The sequence below is a fragment of the Polypterus senegalus genome, chromosome 5 (assembly GCF_016835505.1).
Source record: "Polypterus senegalus isolate Bchr_013 chromosome 5, ASM1683550v1, whole genome shotgun sequence".
Lineage (NCBI taxonomy): Eukaryota > Metazoa > Chordata > Cladistia > Polypteriformes > Polypteridae > Polypterus > Polypterus senegalus.
This window is the reverse complement of record NC_053158.1, coordinates 27399344-27416165: the sequence shown is the minus strand read 5'-3', so window position 1 is coordinate 27416165 and position 16822 is coordinate 27399344. Positions and strand designations below refer to the sequence as shown.

Genomic DNA, 16822 nt, shown 5'->3' with positions numbered 1-16822 from the left:
GTCTTGGATTTCCCACAGTCCTTTATATTCCTTGACCTGGAAGTGTTTGTCCCTCAGTCCATGTGAGTTTCTATCACTTCCGGGTCAGGTAAAAACTTCTCTTTTTCTTCAGCCCGGAAGTATATCATTTCTTCCATTCCCGTGACTTGGAAATACTTCAGGGCTGTACGGAAAATATAAATCCCTGGGCCTCCCTGCAGCTACTCCTGGTGGCCCCCATGGTATCCAGCAGGGCTGTGTATTATGACTGCACTGTCCATGATTCCCTGCCGGGATTCGGGGCACCTCAATGCTGCAAGGAGGGCTCCATCTAGCGGCCTGGGGGTATTGGCCGGGATAAATGGCCGGGCATATCTCACACATGTAATCAAACAATGGCCAAACCTTAAAAGTTCTATTTGGCAAAAGGCTTAACTAGCTGGAAAAATGTGAATTATATAATGGATGTCAGTGGATATACAATGAAGTTTAGAACAGTTGTAATTTTATACCAGCTCTGGTCTGGTCATGTGGCATGCTGATTCCTTGTCTATATAGTAGGTGACGGTTTCAGAAAACTGTTTGTCACTGTAACAGGTTACATGAATATCACTTGATATTTTGCATGTGCTAAATATCAAATAATAATTTTAGTAAGAATGTTAATTTTGTGCAATTTTATATGTACAGAAAAGTAGCTATAACACAGCTCAGAATGTGACCACTCCATGAAGGTTAAGGTTGAGTAGTTACAAATGTCTGATTTCTCCCCAACAATTCCACAGATTTGTGTGTACATGTACAAAATCACTCCTCATCAGAATGCAAGTACTGTGGAAATTAATTAATCTTATTGGATTCCAATACAGATAACACTAAGCTCGCACTATGACAATCATTAAAGTTTTGCAGTTAACATCTGTGATGTAATGGATTGTGATTTTGGTGGGTTTACCTTTAATTTTTTTTGTAAAAAATATTTCTTTATTCATATCTTTTGAAATATTATAAAGAATTGCCTAGAGATCATGAAGTAACAAGAAGTACAATCTTCTTAACCACTTGTTCTTGTCCAAAATTAGCACATTGAGCAGTCTTTGTCAATGAAGGTCCTGCCAGATGTGAGTTGCCAGTCATTCCCGAGACATGTTCTCATGGAATGCTTGTCATTATTTTAAACCATTGGGTCTATCCAGCATTTTAAGCCAGAGGGGATTTTGATTTTTTTTGTTATATCTCTTAACTTGCTGGTCTAAAAGCCACTGCTTTCAGTTTGTTTAACATTTTATTGAATACATTAAAAGCAAGTAACATTCCATACAAGCAAGTCAAACTTGACAAAACTAAGTTTAAATCTTCTCCCACCCATAGGAAAGAGAGCAAGGCCAACAGCCTTGCCAAATCCTGTTTAAATGCTTATTCTAAAATGTTATTGATTATATCCTGCCAGGTTATAAAAATGTTTTGAACAGATACTCTAAGTGAGAATTTAATTTTCTTCAATTTCAAATAGTATATAACATTAGTTGCCCACTGAATTAAAAGAGGTAGGTTAGGATTCTTCCAGTTAAACAAGATAATTCTATGTGCCACTGCTTTCAACATAAGTTGTGTTCATTAAGGTAAAAAATACATTGTATATATTAGCTGTGCTACCCATCTGAGACGGGTTGAAATTTAAGTAATCAGCATAAACATGTTAAAATTTGCAATGCACTATCTATTGGAATGAATTTTTTTATGTATTAAAGAAGTGCATTGCATTTGTCCTTCAAACAGATGGCGCATCACAAACATTACCACTGCTTGCACGAATCCCATACCAAATGGCTTGTATGAGAGACACACTGATACATATGCACCCAGACACCTCCGGGCACTTGTCCTTTTATTAAGGTGGAGATATCTAATATACATAATATACATCCATCCATCCATCCATTTTCCAACCCGCTGAACCCGAACACAGGGCCACGGGGGTCTGCTGGAGCCAATCCCAGCCAACACAGGGCACAAGGCAGGAACCAATCCCGGGCATGACACACACAAACACACCAAGCACACACTAGGGCCAATTTAGAATCGGCAATCCACCTAACCGGCATGTCTTTGGACTGTGGGAGGAAACCCACGCAGACACGGGGAGAACATGCAAACTCCACGCAGGGAGGACCCGGGAAGCGAACCCGGGTCTCCTAACCGCGAGGCAGCAGCGCTACCACTGCGCCACCATGCCGCCCCCATAATATACATACATACTGTATATGGAGTTAGTAAAGGGCTATGTTAGCATACACCTGCAATGAAAAAATAGGGTTAAAGGTTATTTTCATGCTGAAATGGAAAGAAGGTAAAAAACCAAAGATTCGGCTGTATAACCTACATCAGGTGTGCAATTGTAAAGGAAAAGTAGGTAACATACAGTATGTAGAAGGGTAACGAGGGAACAAAATCAAGGCTGATGAAAGGAGTAAAGGTGAGTGCAGGAGGAAAAAAAAGTTACCATTAGAGAAAATGAAGGGTCAGATTAGTTGAGAATGAACATAGTGGGAGTAAAAAATGGTAATGTGACTCTGATCTCTGTGATATCAATGATAACCTAGAGAAGAAATATAACATTTAATTTAAGGAAAACATTTGTTCAAGAAATCATTTTGTATTGTTCTTCTAAAAGTGGAGTACTTTCAAGACTGATTTAGAAATTTTGCCACGACATTAAATTCTATCAATGCCATTGTCTCCTACATTTCTTGTAAGGTGATTGACTCTTTTGGAATTGCCTTTTGAAATTTGAAAATACTTTATTCTCTTAGTTGATATGAGACGGTATTTGAAGCTTCCTGGTAATCCTTTTTTTTTCTTGTTTAAGCAGATATTAATTGCTTATAAATTTATATTTAAGACTAATAGTTTCTTTTAATGGTTATGGTTTAGAAAATCTTCATCCTAAACTTTAACAGGTTTGTTATAAGCAGTTATGATGTCCACCACCAGGTCATTCAGTCGTCAGTTTTGAAGCATTAATTGAAATATTCATTTGAGGAAGCAAAAGTTAATCTATAACATTCAGCTACAGAGAACATTAAGCTGTTTAGTTCATATTCTTTTAAAAGAGACCTACAGATTGCCTTATTTGCCAGGGTTTATCTTAAGGATATTTCCTTACAGTTTTTAAAATTGTTTTTTTTTTTCCAATTTAATCTTTCTTCCTTGGGTATTGCTTCTAGATTGATATTGTGAACAAATGATGCTTCACCCAACACTAGCATTTAAATGTACTTCCTTCAGCCTGTGCGACATCAAAGTCTAAATAAACTGGAGAGTTGGCAAACATAGTATTTTTTCAAGTGATTCTTATACTGTTGTGTGCTCACTGGAGAAGATTCTTGTTGGTGAAGTATCGGTCGTTTCCTTTATTTTAAATATGTTTGATTTTGTGTCATAGGCTTCTTCATTTATGCTGAAAACCATTTCCTTGGAGTGTATTACAGGACCAGCCCCTGGAAATTTAGAAGTGTAAGTGTTATGTTAAGTTGTTACCTTCCCATTTCCTGTGACATAACACAATGTGTCTTTCATTTAATTGAAATTACATTAATTTGTTTAACATTTCTTTTTATAGCAAAAAAAAGTTTTATTATTATACCTCTAATGATAATAAGCATCATTAATTAATAGTTGTGATATTTTATGCTACTGATCCTGTAGAAATAATTGTGTAAAATAACTAAGAAATGAAGCATGCTGCAGTAGTACCAAGATTGTACATATACAGTATATGTTATCTGAGCAAGTGCAGATGATAATTGAATAAACATCACTAGGCTTATATGCTTACCATTACCATTACTGTATATATTTTGACCTGATACTGTTTTTGCTAGCATAAGTGCCTATAGCTATAACTGCCATGTCTTTTAGTACAGCTGCTTGCTAAGGCAGTAATTAATAATTTGTGTTTTTTATTATTTTAAAGTGGACAGCACAATAGTGATATAGTTAGCATTTCTATCTCACATTTCTGGGATACTAAGTTTGAACATTGTTCAGGTCACTGTTTACGGGGAGTCTGCATATTTTTCTTGTTGATGCTTCTTTAAGTATTCTGGTTTACTTTCCATTCCCCAGACATTCTGATTTGTGACATGAACTGTCCTAGCATCCCATCCAGGACTGATTTCTGGTGCTGAATTATTATGTCTTCTAAACAGTTATTGACTTGTATTCATTACTGTGAACACCACTTCTCAGGTTTCTCATGAGAAGCTGGAAATATCTGGAAGGTTATGTGACAGATCACTCAAAAATGAATCAAAATATGGAATTATGTTCCTATCATAAAGGCTTACAAACCTTGCTTCTGACTGTTGTAAACTGGTATGCCAATCAACCTTGTTGTCAGTTGGTCCCGGGGTGCACTTCATAATAAAGTTTTGTACTACACTGTTAGTGGGTTCCTGTTTCCTAACTCTGCTGTTATCTCAGGATTGACATCTGATGATAATTCAACCTGGAGTTCAACACTGCTTTACTCCTAGTGTTGCCAACTTAGCTTCAAAGTTACTGCATCTGCTAAAAATGGTGTTAAGGTGAAGTTGCTAGGTTGTCATAATGAGTGTAGTGTGGTCAAAAATTAAGGCTAACACAATATTTATATCTTTAGTTGTCAATCTGCTTCTTTTCAGCTTTTTTTTAATAAACTTAAACCTTAATTGGCTGACAATGGATTACATTCTTAGCGCTGTTTATCCTAGTTCATAATCACAAGGAAATGGAATCTCTCCCAATTGAATTAGACACATGACACCTTTTCTCACATTGTTTCCGGCCAATTTTTGATTGTCAGTTAACTTAAAATATTTCTCTTTGAGATGTTGGAAGAAAACCAGAGTGTCTGGAGAATAATTGGTGCAAATGTTTGGAGAATTTTCAAACTTTATCCAGGTGTGGAATTGAACCTTAGATGCCTAGATTTGGTTTTTTTTCTAGTGTTCACACTCGCAGAAAATAAAAGCAAAACAAGAAAATCTTTTATACTTCATAAAAATGGTAGAAACTCTGTATGTTATGGTCTCATTATTATTATTGAAAATGGCATTCAGTTTGCTTGTGAGATCTGCATAGAAAATGGCAGCAATGGTAGCACATGAAGTTATTTTTTTAAGGCCTGAATCATTATACTAGAATGCATCCAATCTGTGCTGAAACTCTTCTCATCTTTATATTCTGGGCTATGGTATCATTGTGGCAAAGCTTGTTTAGTAAGTTTAGAAATCAGGTTTGTTACTAAAAACTGTGTATTTTGAATGAAGTAGACAATGTATAACTGCTTTATTTAAAGACAGAGTAAGATGGCTAAACACTTTATATTATGTACATTTTTGTTGTCTTAATTTTTCTGTGCTTTGTGTTGTTTCTCTTTTATGTTGGTGTTGTTTTGATAATTAAACATATTGTGTATTAGATACATAGTATATTGCAAATCTAATTGGTTTAGGTCAATCAAGAACATGCCATAATATTACTTACTAGATATTAACTTCTTGACCTTTACAGTCTTTAACATTAATTGGACGAACGCATCTAAGCATATTTTTGTTAAACTGGTTGCTTGGAGGCTGTTAGGGAATGATCCCTTATTTTTATTCTTCTGTTGTATGTTTGCATTGGCAGAAATGTAAGAAATATGAACTTGATCTTGAGGAATTAAATGATTCTTAGGGACTTACCAGCTAAATGGCTTTTTTACTGTGAATTTTATTATAGATATGTGACTTTCTTTTTATAATCAAGATATGCTGTGCCCCTTAAAAAAAAGTTTGTTACTTGGATTCTAGATTAGCATTAACAAAGAAGAAAGAACAGATTGTGTCTTACACATCAGTTCCAGAAGACTTTCATAGGTTATTCTTGCCCAACCAAAACCCATCTTAATACAGGACTACTTGCTGTCTGAATTTCCTGACATTACAAAATTGTTTGCTTTGATGGATTTACCTCAGCAGGGAAGACTGGTAATCTGAGATTTCTGGAGGGAGAGTACTGCTAGGTACATTAGGATAACATTGTCTGCGGGCTGCACCATCTGTCTGTGATGGTGGCTAGCTTCCTTCTTTTTCAATATTATACTATATGATTGATCATAATGAGGATATATTCTCTGTAGAAGAACTGTTTGCCAGCATAATATGAGAACCATTTTATATAGTATGCACATGTTAGAAATGTTGATGATTAGCAATATCTGTGAGTGCATGTTTTTGCTTACAGCAGAGCTTATGTGCTTTTCTTAATAATGAACTTTATCTATCCATGCATCCAATTTACTTTACATTATTACCATGGAATTTGATTTGGTGAGCTCATAGAAATAAAACAGAAGTACAAACCTACAAAATAAAGACAATTGTAATCCTCATCTTCCAACCACTCCCAAGCAAATAGTTCAACACACTTAGAAATATTTGTCAGATTACTATGGGGATCTGAAGAGCATAATGTTAAGTTATGATATCTTTCACCTTGTGAGGAAATAGTGTTAAAAACTGGGTAGTTTTTAAATCTGTATAATTCAGTGTCTTTGAGCGCTGCAGCCTATCCTTGGCGTGGGGCAGGAACGAGCTCCATTACATGTCACACACACAAACATGTGGAAACTTTACAAACATCCTGGCTGAAATTTGAACCTAGGATTCTAGAGTTTTGAGGCTGTAGAATAAACTACTGTACCACCTTGCTTCCCAACTCAGTTATAATTGGTCATATACTTTGCTGTGATTATTTGAAATCCATCTTCATGTGTCTTATGAAAAATGGGTTTTTATCAGTTTTCCTGTTTTCAATATGTTTATAATTTTTGCTCTGCTTTTAGATTTCTAACTGCTGTGTATAATCTTGCCTTTCTCATTTAACTTTGTTGGTTCCACTGTTTGACTGCCAAGATCCACTAAAGAAAGTCCATATTATAATTATGTGGTATCTGATTTAATTAGATTCACTGTAATGCTGTAACAGGGAATGTACTATAAATGAATAACACTGACTGTTCCACATAATTATAAAGAAGGAAAAAAAAAGGTGGTTGTACATTTTTTACACCAAACAAACCTAACCTTTGAACAGTATCTTGCATAATGATATTTGAACAAATGGGGCCATGTAAAATGTAATGCAGCCAGCCCAAGTGAGAAGTAATCAACAGCTGAGTTTGATAGCAGTACTGCAATTTGGTTCTGCAATGAAATATTTGCATAATGATGCCCAATGACAATACTTATGTCTTATTCTGAAGAGCCTGAAATAATTGGAATAATATAGCAGCACTTGGTTTCATTCCCTGTAGTTGTTATTTCAGATCAATTAGTGAAGGGGAAGTTAGAAATGTGTCACATGTTTTCACTGCTGTTAATAATTACCACTCAGGGGAAGTTATACACAGTATCGAAAAAATCAAACTGGAGTTCTTTCCACTACTGTGCAAAATGATTATAAATTATTGTAAAAAGCATTAATTGCCTATTGCATTTTTATTGAGTTTAATTTTTATTGACAAAGGTAAATTAATAAAATTGCAAAAAGTACAAGACAAAATGTCATTACAGATATACTATGTCCGTACTCTTTAGTTACCAAGTAGTCCTCAGCTGTTAAGTTTTGACATCTGCTGGTTGGGGAAACAGCTGAACAGCTGTCAGCAGCAGGGTAGCTGCTTTCAGCAGCAGTTGGCGGGATGGCTTGGTGCCAGCTTGTACCATCTGCGCGCATGACATTTCATTCTAATTAACAGAGGGGTTAATTGTTCTGGCAGGCTCAAATGTAGTGTCTAACATTACCCAAGGGAGATAGGAACAAATGCAAGAATGGCAGGGAGCTGGGACAGAATTGCTATTGCGGCTATTGTCAAAGAATGGTTAACAACCACTGATGGTTAATACTAGCTGGGCACATGCAATAAGGTGGGGGTGTTTTTAATCTGATGAATTATGCCAAGCTTCTGTAATGATGTAGAAAGAATTGGGCTTAGAAAGGCAAAGACCACTGCCTTGGGCAATTGTGAGGCAACAATTTGCATGTTATTACTGCATATTCATACCTAATTGTGTTAGGCTTTGTTAATAGAGCAGAATGACAGTATGAAAAATTGAACAGTAGCTCTGTAGTCAACAAAGCAAGCATTTTTCAACCCTGTGAGTGCCAAATGATGATTTAGACATTTAATGGGTAACTGTAACAAGTTTTGCTGTTTGTCTCATTTTAATAATGGGGGTTATAAAACTACATTCTAGTTTTACTTCAGTTTATTCATTTTTTATTATGTGTGTGCTCATGAAATAATATAGCATAATGTAAGTTGAATATAAAATTGCAAAGTATATTCGGGTTGCAACTTCTACCAAACAAAAGTACAATTTTAAATTTAATTATGTAAAGAAATTTATTTTTATGTCATTTGCGTAATTCAAATAGATTTTTTAAGATGTCCAAATTATTAAATAGTAATAAATGTACTATATACCATAATTTGCCAAGGATGTTATATTCAATTATAATATCTGTTCATTTCACAATTTCAGTCAATTTCAGTGTCTTTCCGTTTTCGTTATAACCATATGCATTACAGTGATATTTTCCCATAGTGCTGCTCTACTATTACATTTTTAAATGTGGCATGATGTAATAGGGTGGTTACAATCTTCTTTACGCAGCTTTACAGGTATGGCATATCAAAAGTTAATTAGTTCCTTTGTATTCATTCTTATAACGCATGTATCCTTAAACACAGCATGCTGTACTTGATTATGAAACCCACAACTTTGATTTTTGAAGCCAGGATTGTTTTACATAACTGGAGAATATTCTGGACGTAAACTTTTTCAAAGATCTGATTATTGAACATTTCTAATGATGAGTAATAAAAAGACTCGCAAAGATCAGTGCTCTTTGGAATTGCATTAATAACAATATAAAAATTATTTTTAGTTAAAAGTATTTAGACTCATTTCAGCATTACGAAAGAATATTGACTGATCCACAATTAAAAGATAATAATTAGCAGGCACTGTGAGACTTTAAGTCTCTGGCACTGCATGATTTGCATGATCATGATGTTATTTCCTGCAGTGTTATTTCAAAAATACTCTTATGTCTGCCAGTTGTGTTATCATTTTCTTTATGTGCTCTGGGATGTAGTAAAGTACATATGCCTTTATTTTTGATTGTCAAACTATTTACTTCAGTTTGTTCAGTTATTCTTTTTTCGTTTTAACAGTGCCTGGCAACATTTTGGATTTTATCTTTTCATATACAGTGCCATGGCAGCTATCTCTAGCAATTTGTGATGTACTTGCTGGGAAGCATCCTGTAAAATTAACATTGATTGCTTAATTACTCCATTTATGTGAGTGCTACTGAAATAAGTGGTTCCCCTTATGCTGCAGTGCTATTGATTGTTTTCTAAAGAAGTTTATGTTAATATTCATAATGAAAAGTGCTGGGCAAAATATAAATTGATTGACTCGTTAAGTTTTTCTCACACTTTCCTTTGATCGTGTACAAATCACTTCCCAAAATTTGTAAACTTGTCAAATGCCAGTGGCATGCTAAATAAACAAGTATCCTTATCTGGAAATGTAGTGTATTAATGACATCTTAGTAAATCTGTTTTTGAATTCCTTAAATATCTTTTGAGATATCTAGTATGACTTCTTGTTATTTATGAAGTCAAATTATGAGAACAGTAACCTAGTGGTAAATAAATCAGTAATGAAGACATTTTCCAAGGGTCCTTTTTCTATTTCTGGTTTATGCAGGCAGTAAATTAAGCAAAAAGAATGTTGTCATCTAAACTGGGCTTTGTTTATTGATACATTGCAATTAAAACAATAAAGTATACCAGGCACACAAAATTAATATGATGTAATAAGCAAATGTGAAAAAAGCAGTGCTTATAAAAATATGTATCACTTAATGGCCTCTCAGTTTTAATTTTACATTTTATTGTTTCTTTTCTGATATAAGGTATTCATCACTTTTATTTATTACATTTTTTCCTACATAATGCAAGTTAATAACAGATCAGTTTTATTTAGTAGATTTCTTTCAAAAGATTTTTTTTTTGTTGAAACTTGTTGAAAGAGCTAATTATCATAATTTTTTGTTTTTCCCATTTTGGAATTTTTATAGCATTTATATTTTAAATGCATTTTCATATCCTCCTAAGATATGATCTATACAGTGTATATGTATAATTTTTATTTAATAAAAATTGTACAGGATCTACTGCTACTTATTTTTTTAATTGTATCATCAAACAAATTGCACAATTTATTGCTATGTATGTATGTATGTATATGTGTGTGTATATGTATAAATTGTCAGCTAAACTCTAAACAATTAGTAGACCGATCCTAAAATCAATTAGATGGTTTCTAATTTTAAGTAAAATAGGACATTTGTGTGATGACAGGTGGGTTAGGACTCTCTGATTTTTGTAAGATGAGGCAACACACTAACTATATAGTATAAGTTACTACATCTGTATGTTAAACAGTAATGTGCCATCAATTGTTACTCAAGACAGAGCTGTCAGAGGGTTATTAATTATTTTTAAGTAAAACTGCCTCGGAGATATTGGAAATTTTAATTCAGGTGAAGTCTGAGCATAGGTTATTTATACAAATTGCGGCCACATAGAATGTTAACCTGGCTGCATTTTACATAATTTGAGATAAGAGAAATGTATGTGATGTACAGTTTTAAATTGAATGAATCCACACTTCATCCAAATTGAGGAGGAGTTAACTTCATTGGTGGCTGCCATCCATTCATTTTCTGAAATTTTGATTGAAAGACGCTGTTTATAATATTGCCTCAGATTGCCATGGTGTGCACTCTTTAAAACAAAAAAAACAAAAAAAAAAAAACTGGTAAAGTCTGTAAATATACTTTATACCATCATTACCTGTAGAGAGGGCAGTTAGGAAGGTTAGAGAAACCAACCAGGTTTCTTTTGGCAAAGTTCCAGTAGTGCAAAAAATGTTCTGTTTGAGGTACAAATTATGTATGCAAACATGTTTTCACTTTTAAAATCTAGAATGGTCCACAAAATAAGTACCTTTTGTGTAGTGTATCAGAGCAATCTGTAAAGCTCTCTTATCAAAAAGACAAATTTGTGTTCATCTTCCAGATTCTTTTTTATCCCAGTGGGAAGCACATAACTATGTTCTTGCCTGCTTTCAAACTTCAACTGGTTTGGTTCTCGTGTCCATGAGATCTCCCTTCTGGGATAAGAGAAGAACAATTTCTGTGGCATGCCGAGTTCTCTGTCCCCTTCTAGTGGTTTGTCTATGTTCCCAACATGGTTTACACAAGGAGAGTGGGGGTTACAGTGTGATTTCTAGAAGAATGGATGTTTGTATGCAGCCAGTTTATTGTGCTTGCCAATTCAATGATCTGTAAACCAAAAAGTTTCCAGTTCATTTCCTTCATCCGCTTAATGTACAATTCCTTAAAAGCTGAAGACTCGTATTAATTTTATTGTTTTAATTAATATCTCAGGTGCAAGGATGCTAGCATTAATGCAACTTGTTTAAAATGAACTGTAAAATAGTTAAATAGCATGCTTTTTACCTGGGATGCCATTGGGTACTGTGCATTTATTTATGGACTGCAGGATGGTTTAAGGTCTGTTCAAATTCATTTCAACAGCAGTAGCATCTTTAGTCCTACTAAAGCAGAAATGCTACTTTGTTGGAAACAAGGACTTGATGCAGAAGTTACTGATGCTTAGAAAATGTAAGGGTGAAAGTGACTAGGAGCAGGAAACTGAAATTATTGGGCAAGTTTAAGAACAATGGTGAACTTTAACTCTAAAGCTAAAAGACATTACCTCTGTAAATTTATTTTCCACCAAGTCAACAAGGGTTCTACTTGGACAGCTTGTTTCCTCTGAGACCCTAAATGTTGTAAATGACTTAATGGATGAAATATCAACATTATTATAAATGGCTACAGCATATGGAATATGCAGAAGTATGAAAGCAAAACACAGCATTTGATTTTGAGTGTGTTATTCTTCATCAGAATGGTACAGAAAATATTCCTCAAAATTATCCTTCAGCATAAATATTTTCTGTTCCTCTTACAGCAAGGATGTCCATTTATCATCTGGCATATTTTTATTATTACTCAGAGTGACATTTCCTGTATTTTATTAAATGATTAGTTAATAGCACTTTTCCTATTTCTGAAATCCAGAAAATGAAGGGCTGAGGAATGCTTTAGTTAGCATTTTGCTTTGCCAGGAAAGTTTGTAAACCTAAATTGTGGTCAGGATTTTTAACTTTGTTCAACTGCACTATGTCCTGTATGAGTTGTAACAGGGTAAACATTAAAGTTTTCATATTGTTTTCTCCAGTTGCTTAGGTAAAACACTTCAGCATTGTTTTTTTTATCTACTAAGTCATGACACTGTAATGATATATCTGTCTAAGGAAACACTATGTGACGGTGTGGGTCGGCCCCTTGCTCCCTCTTCCATAATGGAAACCTCTTGAACCTGACATTGTCAGTACCATAACCAATATGATAGTGGCAGGTGAGGACAAAGCACTTCTGAATCAAGGGGAAAGTGCAAAGTGCTCACTGCTTTTATTAAACAAATCCAAATAGTATCCAAAGTGCACTGCTAAAAAAAATCAATAAATAAATAATCCTTAAAATTTAAGTGCATGTGGGAGGTTAAAATCAATAAATAGAAAAATCATTTAAACAATGCAGTGCAGGAAACACATTAAAAATCCACAAGCCCTGGTGCCTTCCTTTAAAACTGTTACCTCTCTGGCTTATCCTGTCCGCACCTCGCAGCCTGGAGAGACATCGATCAGCAGGTGCAGACACCCATCTCTTCCGACCTGTTTCCCCCACCAGCATACCCATCTCTTCCGGCCTGTTTCCCCCACCACCAATCCCACAGCATCCGCAGGCGACCCCAAGCCCCTGCTCCCCCCAAACTGCTGCCAATCCTGGCTCCACCTTTTGAAAGTACCCCTGAGCATGATGGTTGCTCTTGCTCCCAAAATGCTCAACAGGACTGATCCATAGCCCTCTCCTGAGCGATGGCCACTCGCTCCTTCTTGGAGCTCTATTCCCGTTCACCTGCTTCTACTTGGTACTACTACTTGGTTCTACTCTTTGTCCTTCCTGCTTCTTCTCCGTCTCTTAAACTCCGCTCTTTCTTTGACTCTTTTTTTCTTTCCTTCTTTCTTCCTGATCTTGCGCTCCGCTTTATAGGGTGGGGAGCTGTTGCAGGTGCGATTCCTGATTTCCACCTGGGCTGATAATAAGGCAATCAGACTGACGTCTTCACTGCAGATCGCTTGGACCTGCTCCCCACTCCAGCACAAGCGTGCTCATTATTTATTTATTAAAACGGCCACTCTTTTTGAGCCATGGATCCGCTATACCACACGCTAACCTGTTGAAACAAATGTACTTTAATTCATTATTTTGTAAGATTCTTTAACCGAGAACACTTGTAAAGTCAGACCTGTATCCAGTATAATTAAGTGTTTGTCAAGAAAGTATAAACTTAACAGAAAATACAACAACATTTTAAAGTAAAGTAGAATGATATAAGTATTACCTTTAGTTCTAAGATAAGACATAAAAAACTAGCAAGAAAACAAAAGCACAGTTAGTTGTTTAGGTCATTACAGCCCTAGACCTCTAGAGGAAAACTGTGGGTATAAAGACTAAGCAGTCAAAAATTAAATTTTTAAAAGCATGCATTTTCAGTAAACACTTGAGCTTCAGTAGATAGGAAGCAGCTTGGATACTCATTGGAAGCTTGTTACAGAGTTTGAGATCATAGCTAAGGATAACAGTTGCTTCTTAAATCGTTAATTTTTATGGTGAAAAAAGACCAAAGATATTATGCAGGCTAAAATATAAACAAGGCTTCCTGAAGAGAGACAAGTGACTGGAGGGGTGAGGACCAGGAACATGAAGTTGCAAGGACCACATTTGGAATGGTAGTGGTGAATGACTAAAGCAGAGGAGTGATGTGAACAAAGTAAAGTAACATAAAGATAATATAGCACAAATAATTCTTTCAATCCCATTAGTAGTTGTACAGAAGGCCTGAACCAGCCCTGGGCAGCCCAGGAACAAAATTAACTCAAGAGCTTGAATAAGTAGCTCAGTGGAGTATAAACTAAGGAAGCATCAGATTTTGTGGATGTTGATGAAAGAAGCACTGGGACCCGTGATGACATATGTGGATTGAAGGGGAGAGTCAGCCATCCAAAGTCATACTGAAATTTCTTGTAGCAGATCATGACGAAAGGGTGATATTATCTAAGACATCCATATGGTACAACATTTTAGACATTGTAAAGTTAAGTTTAAACTAATGTTCATTCTTCCACAGTGAGCTGGCAGTGAGGCATTGGAGATCATGGCAGAAACCTGAAAAACTGAAATATTCAGCACATGTAGAGAGGGGAGAGAAGAATGCCCAGCACCTGTCATCGAGGCATACCTAAACTAACATGCATTCCATGCTTTGTTAAGCACTAGTTATTTCCTCTGTCAGTTAATAACCTGCACTTTCTGCATGTGCATTTTTCCCCAATTAGGAAACAGTCATGTACTAACCTGCCAGGTTATCTTAGAAAGGATTTAAAGCCTGTCACTTTAAAAATAATTGTAGTTTAGAGAGCCAATTTAACCAAAGACAATACATGAATTGCTGTTTTGTTTTTCTACATTACTTCATTAATCCATCTTAAGGTTTTATTTGTTTAAGTAATCTGATAGCTTGTTGAAATTGTTTTGTTGCTTTTCTGTGTGACATTTCAAATATCTTTAGTATGGTGAAAAACAAATGTAATTCCCATCAGTAAATTTTGATTAAAGAAGTTTGTTTTAAACTTTCATTAGCACCACCCTGTTTGGATTAGTTTGGATTGGATTATTGGTTTAAGATTTCTTTTAAAATTGAAAATAAAATTCTACAAGGGGGAGTGAAGCTAAAGTTAGAAAATGGGAATTATTTGAAAATACAATGATCTTTAACAAAACTTTTATTGCCATTTGTAGTCTCCACTCTTCTCAATGCACTTGCGCCACCTGCCTGGAAGTACCTGGATTCCAGCAGAATAAAAGGTTTTGTCTTGTCCTTGCAACCACTCGTGCACAGCTTTCTTCACGCCATCATCTGTCTTGAATCGATGACCACCCAGATGTATTTTTGCGGTCCAAAAAGGTGGAACACACATGGTGCCAAATTTTGTGAATAAGGAGGATGTGGCAATACATCAAACTTCAATTTCTCCAGACAAGCCTTGGTGTTCTTAGCAGTGTGTTTGATTATTGTCTTGCAGCAAAAGGACTCCCCGAGACAGCAGTTCCCGCAGCTTGGATCGAATAGCAGGCTTCACATTGGTCTCCAACAAGTCACAGTAACTTGCAGTAGTGACTGTAGTACCCCTCGGCATGTAGTGTTCGACAACAATAACTTGGGTGCACGAGTGGTTGCGAGAATAAGACAAAACCTTTTATTTTGCTGGAATCCAGGCGCTTACAGGCAGGTGGCGCAAGTGCATTGAGAAGGATGGAGACTACATTGAGAAATTATATTATCAGTTTTGTTAAGGTCGTTCCATTTTCTAATAAATCACATTTTCTAACTTTAGCTTGACTGCCCCTTGTATTTACAACTGAAAGAAGAAAGCATTTTACACAAGAAAATGTTTTGTGATAATCTGATAGTTGTATGTTACTATGTAGGAGGACATTAACATTTGAAACTTTTTAAGCATGTAATGGGGAGTTCATGCAAAACTGAAGAAATATATATTTCAATAAACAGAATGCTGAAATAAATAAGTTAATACTTAAATTCTTGTATATTAATATTTCTGTAAGTAGATGCAGATTATCCAGATGTTGGAAAAAATTATGTCTGTTTGTACTTAGTAATGCCAAAAAGAATATGAATCATAAAATGTATCACATACACTTTTGATTAACTGTGCTTTGCATCATTTGACAGGCCAGTTAACCTTTTTCCATACTGTACTAACTGGTTAAAATTTTAAATAGTGTTGCACTTTTAGGTTGCATACAGTTACTTTTAAAAAAAGTTTATGCTGATGTTCTCTGCTAATGTGTAATTATAATTATTAATAACACAGTATTTCTTGAGTGACCAATAATTACTTTATTAATTTGACCAACCTTATAGTAGTTTCACATTTTGTTCGACACACCAATGTTTAATCCGAATGGCTAATTTGCAAATGAATTCAAAATGTTTGTTATTCATACAGATCATGTGATAACTAAGGGAGGCACTCGAGCTGATTCCAAATACAGAAAAATGCTGTTTTAATGCTGAATTATCCAAAATGTTAAATTTTATGAAAGAAAGTAAAACACTAAAAGTGTTCACGTGACAGAGAAACATAAAGCCTCAGAAGCACCACTCTCAATGGCACTTTAACTCTGACTAGGGATGGTGGCTTGCTCACTTTCCCACCAACACCCAATTTCTGTCTCAAGCCACTCTAAAGTTCATGGGCTTTGACATTTGGGGAGTTCCATCTGGTATACATTCCTAATACGTTTCCCTTGCAACTCAGCACCACTGAAAAATACACTGCCCCAAGGTGCCCTTCCTTTCTCCTGCCCTGGATCAAACGGTGCCCTTCTTTTTTATGAAGACCTGTTAGGGTTCTGTAATTGTCTTTCCATTATGTAGTCTCCATACTGACCAAGTCCCTTTCTACACTTGTTTTCATAGCAGTATACTATATATGGTGTAAAATTTGTAAAAAAACAA

At 35.3% G+C, this 16822-nt stretch overlaps 1 protein-coding gene across 3 annotated transcripts in view; it reads left to right on the top strand.

Annotated features, from left to right (window-relative positions):
* The window catches only part of LOC120530174 (putative leucine-rich repeat-containing protein DDB_G0290503), a 419164-nt gene that overhangs the window by 44722 nt on the left and 357620 nt on the right, over positions 1 to 16822 (top strand). For all 3 annotated transcript variants that reach the window (XM_039754405.1, XM_039754404.1, XM_039754406.1), the window contains one exon: positions 3425 to 3495. In XM_039754405.1, the coding sequence (XP_039610339.1) occupies positions 3425 to 3495 (71 nt within the window). The remainder of the gene's footprint in view (positions 1 to 3424; positions 3496 to 16822) is intronic.